At 31.8% G+C, this 20,096-nt stretch overlaps 2 protein-coding genes across 2 annotated transcripts; both read left to right on the top strand.

Annotated features, from left to right (window-relative positions):
• Positions 1 to 389: 389 nt before the first annotated feature.
• LOC116775588 (V-type proton ATPase subunit e-like) lies at positions 390 to 2,040 on the top strand. The gene is made up of 5 exons (XM_032668501.2): positions 390 to 480; positions 779 to 980; positions 1,056 to 1,103; positions 1,230 to 1,317; positions 1,776 to 2,040. Exons 1-5 carry the CDS (start codon positions 459 to 461, stop codon positions 1,794 to 1,796), a joined length of 381 nt encoding a protein of 126 aa, XP_032524392.1. The 5' UTR covers positions 390 to 458; the 3' UTR covers positions 1,797 to 2,040.
• An 8,600-nt stretch (positions 2,041 to 10,640) lies between these two features.
• LOC116775946 (pre-mRNA splicing regulator USH1G) lies at positions 10,641 to 19,782 on the top strand. The gene is made up of 9 exons (XM_032669013.2): positions 10,641 to 11,019; positions 13,856 to 13,999; positions 14,939 to 15,160; positions 15,597 to 15,823; positions 16,210 to 16,364; positions 17,283 to 17,437; positions 17,671 to 17,796; positions 18,238 to 18,356; positions 18,494 to 19,782. Exons 1-9 carry the CDS (start codon positions 10,997 to 10,999, stop codon positions 18,763 to 18,765), a joined length of 1,443 nt encoding a protein of 480 aa, XP_032524904.2. The 5' UTR covers positions 10,641 to 10,996; the 3' UTR covers positions 18,766 to 19,782.
• Positions 19,783 to 20,096: the final 314 nt, after the last annotated feature.

Here is a 20,096-nt window from a genome sequence, read left to right as displayed (position 1 = left end):
GTAATGTTTAGAGTTTGGACAACGTAAGATGTGTGGAATATTATTTTGAGTTAAGAAAATAATATTAAAACGATCTCCATAACTAGTGTTCTTTTGTAATGAAGACATAGTGTAGTGATCCACGCCCCCTCTAAGCGGATAATTGAGTCATTACAGGGCAGGCTTGCCTCCATCGATCAGATCTGATATTGATACAGCCTGGGGAAATGAGAACGAGCTGTCTCATGTACCAGCCTTATTATTATTTATCTAACATTTTTATTACATTATAATCATTAATATTGGCAATACACAGGAAATATTGGTACTTTTTTTCCATCAATATGATGAAGCAGTTAGCATAAAACCTTTATATTGAATATAATCAAAAAATATATAGAATGACCTATCAGTCGCTGTCAGTGGGTGTTTGATTTTAATTTACCTATATATAAATTTTGTAAAAATAAAAGATTAATATGGTCAGGGCGCTCTTGGAAGGTGGGTACTGGATTTTTTTGTTAGTTCAGAAATGTTACATTGGCAGAATATACAATGGTCGTTGAAAATCTAATTGCCTGGCAGAATATACTGTGCAAGTCTTTGCACGGACGAAGGCCATATTTTAAACAAACAAATAAAATCTAATTGCACATCCGAAAAAACTTAATTTTAAAATGACTAACGGGAACTTTTATAACGCTTTGTTTCTAAATCGATCAGTTGTGATAAATATACATTTTTTTATATACATCGGATAATTTTCAACTTATTAACGTCATCTCTGTTCTCTTCGAAGATGAAAAAACTGAAATTGAGGTGGACGATAGCTTTTACGATGACTGGGACTCTGAAATAAATCGCTTCAGAAGACAGGAACCTCCGGAGTCGGAAACGGAAACGAAGGAGTATTTCCTGGTTCCATTATATGCTATTACAGGATTCTTCGCTGTGATGATGTTTATAGGACCGTTCTTTGTAAGAAGAGGCCCACTTAGAGGGTGTGTTTATTATAATTTTTTCAACAATACAATCTTCTTGCTGAATAATATACTATAATGTTTGCTTTTTGTTAGAATCATCCAAAGCAGTATTATGTTGGCAGCATTCTGTATGTGGATTTTGTGAGTAGAATTTTGATATTAATATAATAGATTATTTAACATTTATTATTCTTCGATTCCACATATTAAAACTTACGGGAAATTATAATATAAATTTGCACACATTATGTTTATGTGATGTTACAGTTGGTTTACAATTTACTTTGGACAAATGAATCCGCTCATGGGACCTCGGTTAGACAACACCACAGTCGCATGGATCGCCTACAAACTGGTGAGAATTATAAATCCTTTAGTTAAAAATATGTATAGGGAGGGACGCCATTCAGCTGCAGATTCAGAAAGACGATATGTTAAGCTGAACATGTCCATATACTTGAGGATTAGTCACGGAGAAGGGAAATGGCGTAAGTGTAGTTGTGTGAAATAAAAATGTATTGAAAAATCTAGTAACTCTCAGACCCAGGTGTAAAAAATTAATCAAAGAAATCTAACTTCTAGCTGTCTGTTACTGGTTACAACTAGGCTTTATTTGTATAGATTTAAATTTACTGACGCGTTATAAGTTATACTAAGGACTTTTTTCTAAATTATCTATACATTCTAAATTATGTTAGCTGAATACATGTAAGCGTGTGCACTGTATTATGTTGAAATTTAATATAGTCTGTATCTTGGGATAGTTTTATCTAGCTAAATATGATTGTCACTGAAATATCTTATTGTTCACAGGGCAACTCTGTCGAAACATAAAGAGGCTAGTAGTTTTAATTTTATATATAAGTTGCATTTATTTTTCATTTTTTTTATTGAATAGAATATATTTTTTTACATAAACTCGATTTGTATTATCACTGAATGTTAATGTTTTTTTTAAATAAGGCGCCGTCTGATTTATTGTGTTATGTGGACATGTATAAGCAGATTGTTAATTTAGAGATACTATAAGCAGAATTGTTAATTTCATTTGTATATAAAGTAGTTTATCATAAAAACCTTGTTTACTTTCAGTTTTATCGATATAATAATAGTCGTTAATACGTAAATTTTTACGTGTTGATAAAAATTTACAACTTAGTAATAATATAACCTCAATTAATTGCGGGATTGCGCGCAATGCAATCAAAAGTCGGGTAGCCCACTGCACAAATCCCGGGATATCGCTAAAGATCAAAATAACATTTGTAACGAAATCATTTATCAGACTGATTCTGTTTCCATTTTATCCCCCGACACACTCAGCCCAATACTAAGGGAGAGGACATTGTACTTGACGGAGCGTTTAACACTGCTAAATAATATAAAACTACAATATAATATATTTTATATCGCAATTTCATTAAAACAATTTAATAGGTTACATTAATTGAAGTAAAGTATTTGATGTACAGTTACAGACTCTAGCTTTAATGTTCAGCGTCACTCCCAGTAATGTCTTACAAAATGGCTGAAGTATTTACAGTTTTCAAATACATGTTGACACTTAAATGTTGCCATTACAAAATTACAATGGTTCAGTATTATAACTAATTGCAATCAATCGTAATCCAGGGTTATGATATATTATAATTAGTACGGGACGGGTGGCACCACTTGTAACATTGTTTTTTTTTTGTTAAAAATACTATATAAATATAATTATTACGCGTATATATAGAAGCCCCGCCACCGCTCGTGCAACGCGTTGGCTGTAACAGAATAACATCACACTAATGTGTTTCCAGGGAATGGTTTCTTGTGGGGAGATCGTCATTAATACTCGTTGGTGACGACATTCAGATTAAATTTTAATATCTGTATTAAATCACGACACTCGCAATGAATACTTAACTAGTTGCGTTCAGAAATATATTTTCGATGTTATTTGTTACACAAACATTGATATAATTTAATAATTATCAATAATATGATAAATCTTGAAATCTTTTCACAATATAATTTATTTAATAAATGTATATTCTTAAACGCGTATCAACAATGCCGGCCTCTCATCTATTTTTCCCCCCGAATTCGCGCCATATTGCTGGCTAGCCATCTAAATGATAATTCGAGGGTTCTTCTTACAATAAAAATTATTGCGGCCAGTTTATTTTATTACACTTTTTATTGTATTCAAATATCCCGAGACCACATCGCATTTTCTCATTTCTACGTTACCTCCTAAAATATACACCCCAGAGAAAGTGTAGTAAAAATGTGGAAAGCAAATTGTTCTGTTTTGTCATTGTTCGCCTTTAGTTTTGAATAGATTTATTTTTCCTTTTCCAGAAAAAAAATAATCTAATTTCGTATGCGTATGAAATATTTGTATGAACAAATTATTTATCGCCATTCAATGTAGGTGAGGTTTTATTTCGTTGCCTCTACTCGTTTCTAAACTGAAGTTTAGCATAAATCATTGAATTTATCATAATTTCATCATCATTAATAGTTCACATTGAAATTGATTGATGGAATTGAAAAGAAATGGAAGATATATAAATAACGATAATTAAATATTTTGTTTGAAATGTTTAAAATAGGAATATAATTTATTTTAGTACTCCCAGCCCTGACGTTTAATTACGTAGCGGTGGCTGTTCTTAATTACTTTAAAATGAGTGTCGTACTTAAACACATATTAGCACCTTCAAACAATGCAAATAATCTTGATTGCTAGCAGATGTTTACTTATAATAGACGTCATCACAAGACAAAGCTAGCCACCCCACTGTTATCTCCCTTTCAGATCTCAATCAGTGCCGCCATGTTTGCTTCCATTATGAATCAAGTTGCCGCCTTTTTACATTTTTCCATTCGCTAGCCATCAGATCTCACAGACGATAACTTCTTTATTATTCCGAATGATATTTTTTTAATACCTATCGTGCATGTATGTCGCCAGTCATTTAATGCTCGCAATTGATTTATTTGAAACATCAATTGATTATTAAATTACAAATGTACTCTTCCATTTTGTGGTTCATAAATTCGTCTTAGACAAGTTCGCGTAAAACTTTGTAAATTTAAATAAAAAAAATGTATTGTTTCTATAATATATCCTGTATTAAGACTTCTTAATCATTTCAATGTTATCAAAACAAGCTTTTTTTCCCCATAAAGTCATTTTCGCTAAGACGTTAGATAAGGTTAGCTCTTCACGGATTTGTGGAGAGGAGAAAATTGGAAAAACAAGCGCCAAGTTGCAAAGTTAGTCTCTAAGTAGATTTTCCAAATTTGAAACTCGTTACAACAGGAAAAGTTTCCCGATTCTGAACGCATTCACAAGCGACGACACGATAGAGACACGTCTAAAAATATAAAGATTTTGTAAGTCATTACATATATCTTAAAAACTTAGATACGTCATCTGTAGCAAAAATAGTCTTTTAACATTATACGAACATGTTTTTAATATATTATGATATTCTATTTGCTATTAAAAATCTTTCACGCCACCTATAATATATTCAGATAAGAAAACACTGTACTCTCTGTAGTACCCTATACCATATTTTTCAAAAGAATAATTACGTAATTATTAAAAGAACAAAGATTTTTTATTTATATTCTGTATCTAAAAAGTATGAATATTGTAAAATACAGGAAAAATATTGTATCTTCTAACCAGCTCTGTTTAGCTGAAAGAAAATTGTTTGTTTTATACCTGTACGTACACAGATAGGTCTGAGATTAATAACTTCAATAATCTAAAATTATTGAGAGAAAATTTTTTTAATTCCCTTATTTTTAATCTGTTTACTTCTAATCTATTTATTTACTCCCAGCTATGTTACAAGGAAAAATTACAATTCCTTTGATATATATAACCTTTTTGTATAACACCTAACGAGTTTGGAAGAAGATTAATATATTGATTTAATATTATTTTACATTTGTATTGTGAGCAGAAAATTTAAATCATAGTTTTCTTGCAAAAATAATGAACTTAATGGATATTTAAAGAATATTTTGATAAAGGATATAACAAATACGCTGATTTTTGATTACTGACAACTAATATCCATTCTTCCGTTTGTTTTGCAAATTGGCTGTATACAGTTGATCATAACTTGGTTATTCTGCAAGAAGGTTCACAATACTCAAGAAACATCATGAACTAGGGTAAACCATAAGATATATATATATGAGTGACAAATACGAAACTATTAAATGTTTAAATCAGTAGGAAACCTTGAAAATTTTATCGATTGTCTATGGCCATATTCTATAAAAAAAAAGATATAAATATGTATCTTATTTATATATGCTTAAACGATTCGACCCGTTGAATACGTGTAGTTTATCCAAATAATAATAATATATTGTAAGTTGTAAATCGTGTAATATAAACAGCGTTTTATCTTTTCACTTGAACCCGACCGACAATTTATTGGTGAACTCCACTGAACTCGGAGACGGATGAAAGTTGTCGGCAACCTTTATTTATTATGATGCCTTTGAAAAGGTTAATATACAATTATAAAAAAAAACTAAAACAGATGATGTAAATACGACATTTATTGACACAAAATAATACGGGTTATATTTTTTTTTTTTTAAACTTATTCGAACATGCCAGTATTTGGATACAACTTTATATCAGTTGTAAGGATAGAGTAAATAATTATTTTTTCGAAACATAAATCTTTTTTTTTTTATTTGGTTCTTGTTAGTTTTGAGCGAAGATTCTTTTTTTCTTCCAATTTCATGAAACCTCCAATCCGTGAAAACTTTTTCGTGATGAAAATAAAAAAATTGAGACTGTATTTACATTACATGTATAATCTACTTAGACTGTTATCATATGGGTTAATGATTTTCTAAGTTATATATATATATATATATATATATATATATAATTTTATTATGAACATAAAAATAATTCTGTTAAGATAAAATCTTCATGTAATAGTTAATGGTTTTTGAACTCGGCAAAGTGTATACTTTCAAAGTAAATAAAAGCGAGTAATTATTTGAACATCACTAACCGTAATGGTGTTACTTCCGCCGCCGCCATTAGTGGCTATTTCCTGCCAGCTTCCTGTTAAACGGCGCCATTGTAGCGCTTTCTAATAAATAGAGCTATTTATCTTGTTGCGTTATAAAATTATAAACATTATAAATACATTATATAAAACATTCAAGCCTTTATTGTAGATAATGTAAGAGGGTTAGCTTTTTATTATAAGATTTATTTATTTTTATATGAAATTTAATATGTAATACATAATTAGTGAGTATAACATATGCGATCTTTTTTAATATAAAATTGTACTGTCATACTTGTATATAATAAAATAATACAAATGGCTGAATGGAGTACTGTCCATTAAATTAAAGTTACGTCAACTGAAAAACATGAAAATCTTTTGGGACATTTTTTTCTAACAATGCACATTGAATTAAGAAGCAAAAAATAGAAAGGTTTTACTTAAAAAAAAAACCGTTGAAAAAATAAAAGTCAGAAATGTATACGCCTGTAACTTCATAGTATACTCTGTTAATACGATATAAAAATTAAAAAAAAAGATATATAAAACCGTTCCGCCATCTTGGTATTAATTTGTGAATATTAACGTGTTATATAGCAAGGATGATATGAATAATATAAAATGTATTTATCATGCAACATCTTAATATAAAACATTGCGATGACGTTCCTCGAACTAATGGTCGTCCAACAAACAGCACTAAGTGGCGGAAGCAGGCGATATCGATTACCCCACGTGACTTGCGTTCAGAAATTATATGTAGCTGATATATCATACAGATATTATTATAAAATATATTTATAATATATAATCACTGTTACATCTTATTATTATAACGTTTCGAATATAAACAATATTAATACTCCAATATTTTATTATTATTGTGTATTTTTTTTATTTTGGATTTATGTAGTGTGTTATTTTCTTTTACTTATACTTAATGTTGTCTCTGGTTTTGTTTGGTCTATGCTCGAACATCGATCGATCGCTAAGGATGACTTGTAAACGATCTTCCAGCTTATTTTAATACAATCTGTAATACATTGTGTTAACACAATTTATTCACGCAACGGAACATCTTTATACAGCTTTTATATTTTAATAGCTTATCTATGGTGTCTTTTCGAAAGTTTTCGTATCATTGTTACAAAACATAATAAACATATGTTTTTTTGTTTTATTTATCTTTCAATGTTGTAAAAATTATCAATGGTAATAAAATTTTTATAGTGTGTTATTGACAAGTAAAATTTTGTTTATGATAATATTTTTCTCTTATAATTGGTAATTTTACATATGTAAATACATCGTAAATTACGTATAGTTGTAATAATAAGGTGTAATTAAAACAAACAAAATTATCTAGATGTTTCATTAAACGTACATGCATATATTTATATGTTATTATTATTTTCATATTTTCTTGTCACAAATATTTCCAGTAAGGCATAAAACAGCCTGGTATCGTATTTTGTTTTAAAATCTAACAAGACAGTAATAATTCTGACATTGACAGTTAGTGGATCCGCTATATTATTATTATTTTTTTCATTCAAATAACCAAAAGGCTTGTGCACAAACTGTACAGTTTTAAAATTCCGTTCCCAGCGACGCTGCGGCCGATTGGGCCCGTGATGCTTCATTTTATTCTCATTTTTTTTCATCCGGTGAACTAGGCTTGGGCGGATTTGATTTTATATGTATTATTATAGGACTGTTCTGTAAGCTATGCATGTTACGCTGGAGGTGATAGTTATAATGAAAATATATAAAATCAGTTATGGTTTTGTGTTATCACACAAGTTTTTTTATGACTTACGGAATATATATATGGTTTATATGAACTTGTCAACGTGTTTTCTATAAGATAGTTGTACTGTCTTAATTTTAACAGTCAATAATTAATTTGGATTTTTAAGAGCGATATGAAAGTAATTCATTTTTAACTTTCTTTTCTAAGTACTCAGTATGTGTGGACGTATATATAATATATTAAAACTATTAATTTAATTATAATAAACTAAAATCCAGTATAAAAGATAATAAAAGACGGCAAGATACATTGTTTTCCTTAAACATTTTATAAAGCAAATTGTCTAGTCGTACAAATATTTAAATCTTAATGATATTATTTAACTAACAACCGTCTAATAAAATTTATGAATACATGAAACGTGATTGAAATGATTTATAAAATATGTGGTAAGTTTAAAATAAACAGAAAATAATACGAGCATTAATTGTAGTGTTCGGTTTAAGCTCAATGACGTTAAATGAGCAAAACCACAAAACGCTAAAATGGCGCTGGCCGCTTCACCATTATATTGATTTCGACGCCATTAAAAGCGGACCGGAAATTAAAAAGAAATAAAAACATATTGCTTTCCCGCGCGCTCCGAACTTCACCCAATTTGTACATGTTCCGTTTTCGAGCTCCGGCATTTTTGTTAATCGAAAACGTCAGACACGAATATCTACACGCAAGCTAGAATCGACCTTATGGTTACAAAAATAAGTCATAGATTAGTTTGTATATTTTTATTTATCCGTAACAATATTCGGATGCCACGTGTAATAAAGGGTAGGTATATTTTATTTGGCATGCCATTACTGTGATGATATGATTATTATATTATCAGGCGATAAACGAACATTAAAAAAAAAAACAGATATATCGCTGCGGCAATCATCTCCACGGAGCATTAAGACCGCTTTATTGGTTTATTTAAACTAATCATTTTAATTTGATTTTCGATGCCGGGTGTCGGATTCATACATAGAATATACCGCGGACTTGTCTCATTATAACACCTATCGACATAAAAAATGATTTGTTGGTAATTTTACATTTTATTTATATTGTATATTACGATACTTTTAAATGTTTTGTAGTTTCCTGGACTAATAGATATCTATACTAATTAAGAACTTAGTAACTCATCTATATCTCCGTTACTATATAAGTAGATTCCTCAGTTAGTTTTACAAATCATAAGCGTTTATTATAACAAGGTCTAGATGAATATTCATAATCTGCCGTGAAAAATATTTGTAAAAAAATAACACTTTAATTTTAAGCCACTGGACAGATAAAAATAATACCAATACTCACATACTTTTAGAACTAATGAAACAGACTATATAAGTTAATGCAAAAAAAATCAAACAAGCTATTATATAATTTAACATTTCCATGATTTTCATCAAAAGTCTGACAGATATAAACCTTTGACAGAAACAAATGTAGATTAAAAAAAAAAAACTCTGCTGTCCTAAAGCTTTACAAATCGACAGTCGACCGTCCAATATATAATATCTGTGTAATAAAAATGTCCAAAGATAATATAAGTGGAGCTAATCACGAGTATTGCCGTCACGTATGAAGGGCTACACACTAAACGCATTAGATGATATCGATTAATGGATAGCAAATATTTGTTCTGAATATCTCTGAGCACTTTCGATGGTTTTAATGTAGCCATAAGCCGTAATAAGCCTTTTAATAGTATCATCTATACGACACATTATGAACGCTATCAGTAAACTCAGAGACAAATCATAGACAACAAAACATTTTTTTTGTAGAATTCCAATGCATTACAAATTATTAAATTATGTATTATTTTTTTTTGCTGTCCAATATTTTTACAACTCCAGCCTAATGTTTGATCTGCACTGTGCGTTATTGAAACTGGAATAGAAATTTCTGGAAGCAGATATAACGAATCATTGCACTTATATACCTAAATACTAGCTATCCCCTACGACTTCGCCCCGTTTTGCTCTTTTTGGGCGGCCCCCGAGGGTCGCAGCGTGATTTTATGTAGCCTTTATATATCCCTACATACTCTATTACAAAGTAAAACCCTCGTTAAAAACGGTTCAGCATTACCAAAGTTTACGAAGACAGACATACAGACAAATATAAATAAATTCATATGATCCAATATACTGAAACCCCAAGCAATTAAGAAAAGTAAATAACTTTAAAATCACAAGCAAACCCATCCATTGTATTTATATGTAATAGTGTTTAGTTCTTAATTTATTGAAAATAATATGTTACACTATAGATCATGAACAATTTTGAACAAACAAAATTTTAAGGCATAATTAAAACCAGCTCACTTGCCAATTATACCTTAAAATTATAAAAACTATTTGTTAAAAAACAGTTACAACATAGTGTAAGGTGAAATTCTTATTTAAATATTTAATCTTATTTGATTAATTTTTAAACTTATGATGAAAGAGCCATTAAAATTATTTTAAATGCACAATAATAATATTTTTCTTTTATTATTTATATTTTATTTATTCAATATAAAATGACATACTGTTCAGAAGGATAACTCGAAGAATTAATTTATAAAAGTATCTTTAAGAATATCAAAATGTAAAACTATTAGACATACTTCAAAAGTATACTAGCACCATCTAGCGTTGAATGAAATCTTTAAGCTAGCTATTCATTCATAGATGGAGCTACCAGTATTCTGTTGACCCAACTGCTATACAATCGATTTAGTATTACCAATATCAACAAGATGGCACTGTCCACCAAAAGGTCATTGAAACATATTGTTGCTATGTTCACAGTTGTTCAGTAATTTCGCATTTTCCCACGAACCAGGTGTAGTAAGGTTTATATCGCTTGTCGTATATATACTTTTGATAACAATTGTCTGAAATATAATATATTATTGACATTTTGATAACAGTTGCACCTGTGTTCATAACTAATATTACTTATTGTTAGTGCAATATCGTGTTCAGTATTTTAGCACATATTTTATAATAACGACTGTGGTGAAATTAAAAAAAAAAACAAAAACAAACTAATTCAGATGATCAAAGTGTAAAGTGTGACAAAGTTTTCTACTTTCTAGCATTATCAATTTTGTGGTATTCCACGAAAATGAGTTGAACAAACTTATAAACTAGTTACTGTATCATCTTGAAGTTATAAATCCTTTCAAAATGACAACAGATAGGTTCCATAAGTAAGTACCTTCATATCTTTTGTATTTTTATTAGATGCTATCTTTTCATTCTTCAGACGATAATATATCGATAATTCTGGTAATAATTATATATTTCACGTTAATCGATTACAATATCTTTAGAACTTCCTTATTGAAACTAAAAACTACTGTTGTTTTCAGTGTTAATGCATTTATTCTAACTATCTCGTATTGGTATGTAAGGTAACCGTAGGTATTATGAGAGTAGGTATTTCATATTTAAACAAAATTTCTAGTACCTAACCTGAATTATTTGAAGCAAATTTGCTCTTAATCCTCGAGTTACGTCTTTATTTTCTTTAAGTGTACCTATTGTACAGCTTAGACATACAAAACAAATTCACAATACACGAAGAAGAATGTCTTTATTTTCTGTTAAATCATTAATGTATAAGGACAATACTACTAGATAATAAATGAAAATTAAACGTAAAATCATTAGTATTAGAAAATATGTAATTAACATTGCAAACGTCGATATTTAAATGATAATAAGATGTGAAGTGAAGTCGAGTTCATTAAAATATTTTCAACACGCGAGGCACAAGCGTAACTTGACTTTAGCCCCATCTTAATCAATGTATATTTCTACATGTTTTTCATTTACTTAATAACACATAACCATAAGTATACAGATAAAATATTATTCAAATGTAAATTTTAAGTTCTAAAAACAAATATATGCAGCTACGTTGGCCAAAAAGATTCTGAACTTCAATCGTTCTTTATCAATACTTTTATTTATTCAAAAGACAGTCATATAGAAAACCCAACAGGACAGGCTGAGATTGAATTCCAAAACAGAATTTAATCAGGTTACTTAGAAATCTGATATTCTACGTCGGTAACTGGAAGTGACATACAATTTCTGTTTAACAACTAGTTCCGACTCACATGAAACAGGTTGAGAGCGGTAAAAAATACCTTTCGTTAACACTGGTTCACAAAAGCAATACAATTAAATTAAATCATCGTAAAATAAGTACCCACCAGAAGAATATCTTTATTCGAAATTGTAATAACGCTATACAAATTCTAAATACTAAATGAAACTAGTATATTTTCGGATATACAATGCGGATTTTATTATTTTAAAACTTAAAAAAATTAGTTTAAATTAATTTAAATGAATAATACTCGCGAAAGTCTTAGATCTCACTAAATACTATATGTTTAGCAATTGTTTTTTAATAAATTATAAAAAAGAAGTATAATTTTTTTGATATGATTTTTTCATTTAACTCTAATTTCGGTTAATGAACTCCTGATACTCGGAGCGTGTCTCCTACAACGTTACTTCCGCAGCCATTGTAAGCACAGTTCGATCTAACACCTGGCAACCTCTAAAATACAGATAAAAACACTATTGTTATAATTTGAAGGTGGTTTATCGTTTTTCACCCCGCACTTTTACGGTCCAACAGATATGAGGGAATGTTTTACACACCATTAACGACTTTAACGCAGACATGTAGAGTCCTATTTTGTTTAAAATGATACGTTATCAGCTTATCGAGCAGCTTCGCAGGTGTCACGTTACCGTGGTTACCAAAGGTATACCCACCACGGAACAAAAAACGACTAAAAATACAACACAATAATTAATTCAAAACAATTCTAAAACTAAAACTGAATACTCCTTGCCTGTCATTTTCCGGTTGGAAGGTGGAAATGAAGTAGGTGGTGAACGCACTGTCTTAGAAACAGCCTATTCACCGTTTTCCTGAAGACAGGCAAATTATAACTCGAAGGCAACGTTTGCTGTTCATATCAGGAAGGACGAAACGTATTGCTTCGTGCGGATGCGAGGAAGGTCTACAAGGAACTGATGGAGGCCTAGCCTGCCTCTGCTGTTCCGACGATAGAAAGTGGATGCAAAAATTAAAGCGGTTGGCTACTTTTCCCTATGCTCTAGGCTGCGTAGATGTAATTTGACTAAGTTATGGTCAATAAAAAGCCCTTTTGTACGAGTCTGGACGAAGTTTGGGCTAGTGGAGAGACATTTACCAGCACCCGCCCAGTTGCAACAGCAGTATTCTCCATACGAATGGACCTGTGCCTTGTATAAACAAAGAAGCTGTCTCTGGGTGAAGTACTGCTGCTCTTTTGCTAGGGCAGTTTCCGTGCTTAGCTTAGCTTTGGACTCAATGAACCGCCCAAAGTTAAGGTTTGAGGATACTCCAATACCCAATATTTGAAGACGGTGAGAGTATTCTAAGGATACACGAGGACTAACAGCTGTTTATTAAAAACAAATGTAATAGTTACTAAAACAAAAAATATTAATTAATACAATGGTTGTAATGGTCTATAACTCATTATAAGATGAGTGAAAGTCGTCTCGTAGAGTAAGTGTATCGCGTTTAGTAACCATTGACGCCTAATAAGTTAGTTCTCACGGTGACATGTGGGTGAAAGTCACCCCTCTATTGTGATGAACGTATCACGGTTCACATTATACTGCTTCCGGATACGCTGTGACTTTTGTTTTTTGCGCGTCATCACTAACTATATAGTCATTTCATTTTCGTTTGCTAAAACTTATTTAACTAAACACTATTCCATATATGCGTGTCACTGAGATGTCACTATCATTAATTCCGACGATTTTAATACACGCACTTACCTATTATTAACGAATACATAGATTAATTAATTAATTGAATAATAATATACGAACGAAATAAATAGTAATAAAAATACATATAAATAAAGTGGCAGTTGAAAAAATTAACGCGTGTATATACGATGACAATCGATTCATCTTAAATAGAATACGAGTTGTGAGATGTAAATGTTCTATGAAAAATTTCAGAGCAGCTAAAGATGGTCTCCTGGAAGTGCTTAGGGAAGCGACGAGGAAGGAGTGCAACAACAAGGATGAATCAGGCATGACTCCGACCTTGTGGGCTGCCTTTGAAGGTCACATAGAGGCACTACGACTACTCTGTGGCAGAGGGTAACATGACATGACTTACAACATACATTTATACACAAAACATTACCTATACAATTATAGGTAACTATAAACATTTGAGAAGATTAAATTTTAACACATTACCTTAACACAATATCACTGTTCTTTTTATTAACTCTCGAGTTTCTGAAACGAGATATTGTTTACAGACAAGAAGGGTATCAAAAAGATTTCCTGTGAGTTAAAACAATTAATGGAATTCCTTTTTATATTCGAAAAATAACAAACTAATAATAATGACAAACAAAATGTTAGAAAATTAAAACTATACTCGGTTTTTGTCTTTATAAACAACATATCTCACCTCAGATTTCCGTCAAACTGTATGGATAGTAAAAATGTTAAATAAAACTAACTAATATAGAAATATTTACTCATCAGGTATCGATATTAGAAAATTTTACTTTAATAATCCCTCAAAGCCTTACCTCGACGTTGAGCTGCTCTATTCGTCATTACTTACCACATATATACATTTATATTAACATATAAAAATGTGCACGTATAAAGATGTGTCTACATATAAAACATTACTCACAGCAAAACATTGATAACATGCAATATAAAATTTAAAAAAATATATTAAAATGTACATTATCAAATAAAATCTATAAATCGTAATTAATGACGTATATATAAAAGATAAGACCTATGAGTTATATTAAATAAGGTTTTACTGAATGATGGCTGATTATAATGTATTCATTTCCTTGTTGTTTTTTTTTTCGTTCTAATATTAAATTTAAAAGCTATATAGTTCGATTGAAATCCTAGCACTCATTTCGTGTGAAAACTTAGCCTGCCTATACAAGATACAGTATAGTATAAAAAACATATTAGACACATTACAACTTATAAATAATTAATAGAAATGAAGTTTTATTTAGCCTTAAAAAAATATATCAGGACAATATTTTCCAGGGGTGAACCTGATAAATATGATTACTTCGGCAACACAGCCCTCCACCTAGCAGCTGCACGCGGTCATAAGGAATGCGTGACGTTTTTGGTAAACTTCGGTGCTAACCTGTACGCCATGGACGTAGACGGTCACACGGCCCAGGAGCTGGCCGCCATCAACGGAAGAGATGATATACTGCGTTTCCTCGACCAAACTATCGGCAAACTGGAAAATAACGACAAGTGTGTAATAAATGTGACGGCTTTAAAACTAACATTTACGTATCATGTCTATAAAGCTCATCTCTTCCATTTCGTCTTACCTTAACTCCGCTTGTGTGTGTGTGTGTGTGTGTGAGTGCGTGCGTGCGTTCGTGTGTGTGTTTGTGTGTATATAAACAAAACATTCATTCATTCAATCATTGTAAACCTTTTTTTTATTCAATTTAATAAATATTTTTTATAAATAAACAAAAGAACACCAAACGCGTGCATTGCCATTAACGATTGTTAAAAATACCAAAGCAAACGCACAATACATTTACCCTGATTATTTGTATAAATTATAAAGTTATACAAATTACACACTTTAGTCGTCATACCAAAACTATACATATCAACATAAATAGAGATTTAAAAGTCCAATTAATTTTAACATTTAATTCTATGATAACTGTAGAAAAAAGGCGAAGTCCCTCAAAGAAAAGGCGAAGAAGGATCACGAGAAACTTCAAAAGCAGTACACTAAGAGGCAGAGTAAGGCGGAGGTGATGGCGGACAAAGAATTAAAGAAACTAGCCAAGGAATGGGACCACGGATACAACGAAGAAATAACGACCATGCCGCATAGACCAAGCAACGTGTTGCTGGCTCTGAAACAGAAAATGACACGCTCCTCGAGTCAAGGTGCATTTAGGTTAAATATTAAATAACATAGAGTTAGCCCAGAGCTTGTCTCAAAATATTTATTGGCAGCTTAATTCGTAATATAAAGGCTTTGATTAACACACACTATAGACTTAAGCTTCCTGATGAAGCCTTCTTCACATCAGCCAAAAGAACGTCGTTGTGCGACAATTATGTGTACTTTTTTAATTTATAGTCAGTGAATGTTATCAGAAGTAAAAGTATAAATGACAGCGTTTATAAACTTAATGAATTAAAACAACATTAAGTCTAATCAAGAACAGGATTTGAGATCTATGTCTTGTAAATTTTGTAGCTAATCAATACTACTATGAGTATTAATTGTCTGGAAGACTAGATATAAGTCCTTATCTGTACATCATCAGGTAATCTTCTGGACGATCCTCGTCCGACGTACAGCGCGCTAGTGGGCACGGTGTCGTCAGGGGCTCGAGGCCGAGGCGCCGTCTACAAGAAAGCTCTCGCCAGCAAACTCAAGAACGGCACCCTTGGGAAAACCAGCGCTAGAGACGACTTCAAGGTTGGTGACGGATAGAAAGTTTTCATCTCCTTAGGTACAAGGTGGTCAAAAAGTCTCTATAGTATCCGTCTATTTTATTTCAATAAAATTCCCTTCCCAAATAAATGTTAAGAACGTGGACAATATATAAATACGTGATGGAATATCACATTTTTGGATTTAATCGAAGCAAGCAGACTCAAAACTTGTATATTTCCCATATTTTTTACATATCATCATTCAACTGCGGATTCGCGTTGATCACATTTGTCTTGTTAGCATATTTATAAAAAAAATTCACTCTTTTGTGCGTGATGCCACTTTGACCATTTTCTTTTGATGTTTAGATCTTAAACCATTCATGCCAATTTTTATATAAATATATATATATATATATTTGAATGACTAATAAATGAGGGTAGTTGAAATTATCAGGTGTCACCCGCATAACCACCTGCGTTGTTATAAATAGAGGCGTGAGTATAAATTACGGAGTCTCGCTCGAGCCGTAGCAGGGATAGGACCTCTTCGAAGTTAGGGATTCGTCAAACCGTCTATGGGGTTACCTTAAATACCTCAGAGCCTGATGACAGTCAAGAATAGCCCTCGGTGACGTCAGTTATACTGACGTCACTCTTTTTAAAAACCATGGCTTGGACCCTAATATAATGATGGATAGATAAATAATAATTAAAACGATGTTAAGCTGAGTACTTGAATTGAAATATTTTATGGTATATAGAATGAAGTCTTCAAGGAGAATCGAAACAGTGACTTCTGAAAATTCGACTTCTGGTTTTCAGTTCCTAAAAAAAATTTCTACACTGTGGTGATTCTCTCAAAACCCCGCAAACCTACTTTTATTTTACGTTTATTGAAATTATAAAAAAAATTATGTAACATTATTTCGGAGAGCTTAGTAGTCTATTAATGTGTTAGGTAGGCGAGGTAGAGACGACAGGTCGTCGCTCGGTGACGTCATTGAGCGGAGTGCGTCGCGACTCAGAGGTCATGTACGTCGGCACCTTCGGAGCCGGTCCTCAACAAAGGGCGCCCGTCGCTGATGTCTTCACTGATAAACCATTACTCACCAGGTAGGGGGATCCAAAATGGCGACTCTATGTCAACTAGACAGTATGGTTGATGAAATTATCATCATAGCTTTGAAGTTTGATTTTTGCTTGAGATTTTTTATAGCAGCTACTTAGAAGAATTGTTGTTTTCTTAGGACTATCAAATTAAGCTAGCCTTGAAAATTACTGCCATGTAGTTGGTAATTGTAGATAATTGAGTAATTTTGATTTGGCTCGTATTAACGTTAATGTAGATCAGCGAGTCAACCCGACTTCTTGGCGGCGCAACAGGGGGAAGACAGCGGCATCGGACAGGAAGTGCTGCTGCAGGAACCGGCCAGTATATTTGACAGACCCGGGTTTGGTAGTGTTGCGTTTAGGTGATATATTGTTAATATTATTTTATCGTTTATGTCATTGTATACGATATGAGGAATAGATTACAAAAATAATATTTAATTTTAACCATTTTTAAAACCAGATTTTTGAATGGACTGTTTTTTTTTTATGCTACAATTCTATAAAGCATAAATCAGTTTAGACGATTCATTTGTTTGTTCACGTTTGTGGTGGTCCGGTATACATTATCGAAAATGATTTTGCCGTTTTTTTATAAAAAATTACCAAAATTATATATTTATGTACAGATAGATAACTTATTGTTATTTTCTCCCACCAAGTTTTGATGGGTGCTGACAGAAAACATTTAATTTTACGAAATGGTTCATTTATTATCTTTATAATTATGTGTATTCGAAGTTTTTTTCAGTTAGTAATCGTGTTTCATGTATTTATTTATTCCTATATGTGTATCATTTCAGACGTTCCATAACAGCCACACTGAGCGCGATGCCGGCCAGCGAGGAGTTGTCCATAGGATCCGCGGGCTCCCTTGCCAGACACGCTTACCAACCAGCTGAGTGGGCCTCTACACAGTCAGGTACATAGACTATATATAACATATACATATACATTTTTTAATCTATTCACGTCTAATTTCTCTATGGAATATTGTTTCCTAACTTTGTACCGCCTAAAATCAAAGTAATGTTTCTAACAAATCCCATCAATCACCAGGGAGTTCCACTATAACATCCGACGAGGAACCCGAGGCGGATGACACGGGATACTCGTCACTCGAACGCTTCTTGACGGCGTGGGGTCTGTCGCAGTACATCCAGAAGTTCAAGGACGAGCAGATCGACCTTGACGCGCTGATGCTACTCACCGAGAGCGACATGAAGAGCCTCGGGCTGCCGCTGGGACCGTACCGAAAGTTGGTCACAGCTGTTCAGGAGAGGAAGCAGGCTCTGTCCCAACCGGGCCCCATGATAGATACCGCTATATAAATCTTTTATAATCTGTGTGCTATAATCATGCTAAACATTTTAAAGAACTTCAAAGATGGCGTTTAAATGTATGCCCATTTTATTAAAATTTAACAAGTGGCATATATTTTTAATTACATTATATAATAGTTCTATAGATTCATCGTTTGTCAATTTTTTTTTTGTATTTGTGACATTTCAAGTTCTTCTGTCGTGTGTTCCGTATGTATTATCTATATTGTAGTTTTGTTTATATTATGTCAATATTTTAAGTCATATTCTTATAAAGCCTCCTGTGATGTGATACTGCAACTTAACATTCCATCCCTTAGCCATATTAAGAATATATTTTTTTTTTATATAAACCAAATAAATATATTTTTGTCATAAATTTTATGTTTATTTATTCGTTACATTCAGAAATAAAAATACGGTTAAAAATTTTTGTAATTTTTATATTTGAAATTTTAAATACAAATTCAAGTACGAAATATTCTTAAAAAAAAAAATCATCAATAAAATAATGTTACCAGGACACACCTAATAGATTAATTTACAGTATCGCTTAACTAATTTGAATATTTAAAGAGTGACTAATATAATTATATATATAATAATAATACAAAAAAAAATTAAATTACGTGTAACATCCGGACGGATCGAAGAGAATTTCAGTCATAGTTCGTTGTACGCGAAATTTAAAAAACCTATACATTAAAATGGTTCCGTATATAGAATGAGCATAGGTATACCTCTGAAGTATAAGATACTAAACTAAAGGTTTGTTTGCATACTTATGGCGGAGTCGGCTGTCGACTTACTCCCTACGTTACATCTAACCTTACATATATTATGCTAAATTCGTTATATATTTTGTTCGAAAATAATTGAAGCGTTGTCTTTGTTGTGTCGGAGTTTCGTAAAGCCGTGCTCAGAGACGAAGCGGCGATGTTATCAAAGTTACTATTACCGTTCAGTGATACGACACAGCGGCGTGTTGGCAGATATTTATATGTGATAGATTGTATTTTAATGTTTGTAGTTTAACAAAATGACATTTCACAGCAAACGTTCAGAATTATCCTGTCATTAAATTTTTTTAATACAACAGAAATATAGAACTGATAGTTTTATATCAGATATGTATTGTAATCTGAATGCTCCGTCGTGTAACTTGGATAAGATCACATCTTCAACAGATTGGTGCCAATGAAATGTATGTTATCACCAGATTCGGGCCACCCATGTCAAAGGGAGGTGATGATTGCGGAGGAAGACTTGGTAATTTGGACGTAATGGGTGTGGCTTCAGTTGTACGGCATTTGAAACTCGTAACCAGGCAGCCAGCGGCT

This window comes from Danaus plexippus, chromosome 8 (assembly GCF_018135715.1).
Source record: "Danaus plexippus chromosome 8, MEX_DaPlex, whole genome shotgun sequence".
Taxonomy (NCBI): domain Eukaryota; kingdom Metazoa; phylum Arthropoda; class Insecta; order Lepidoptera; family Nymphalidae; genus Danaus; species Danaus plexippus.
Note: the sequence above shows the minus strand (reverse complement) of the source record. Positions and strands in the feature narration are given on the sequence as shown.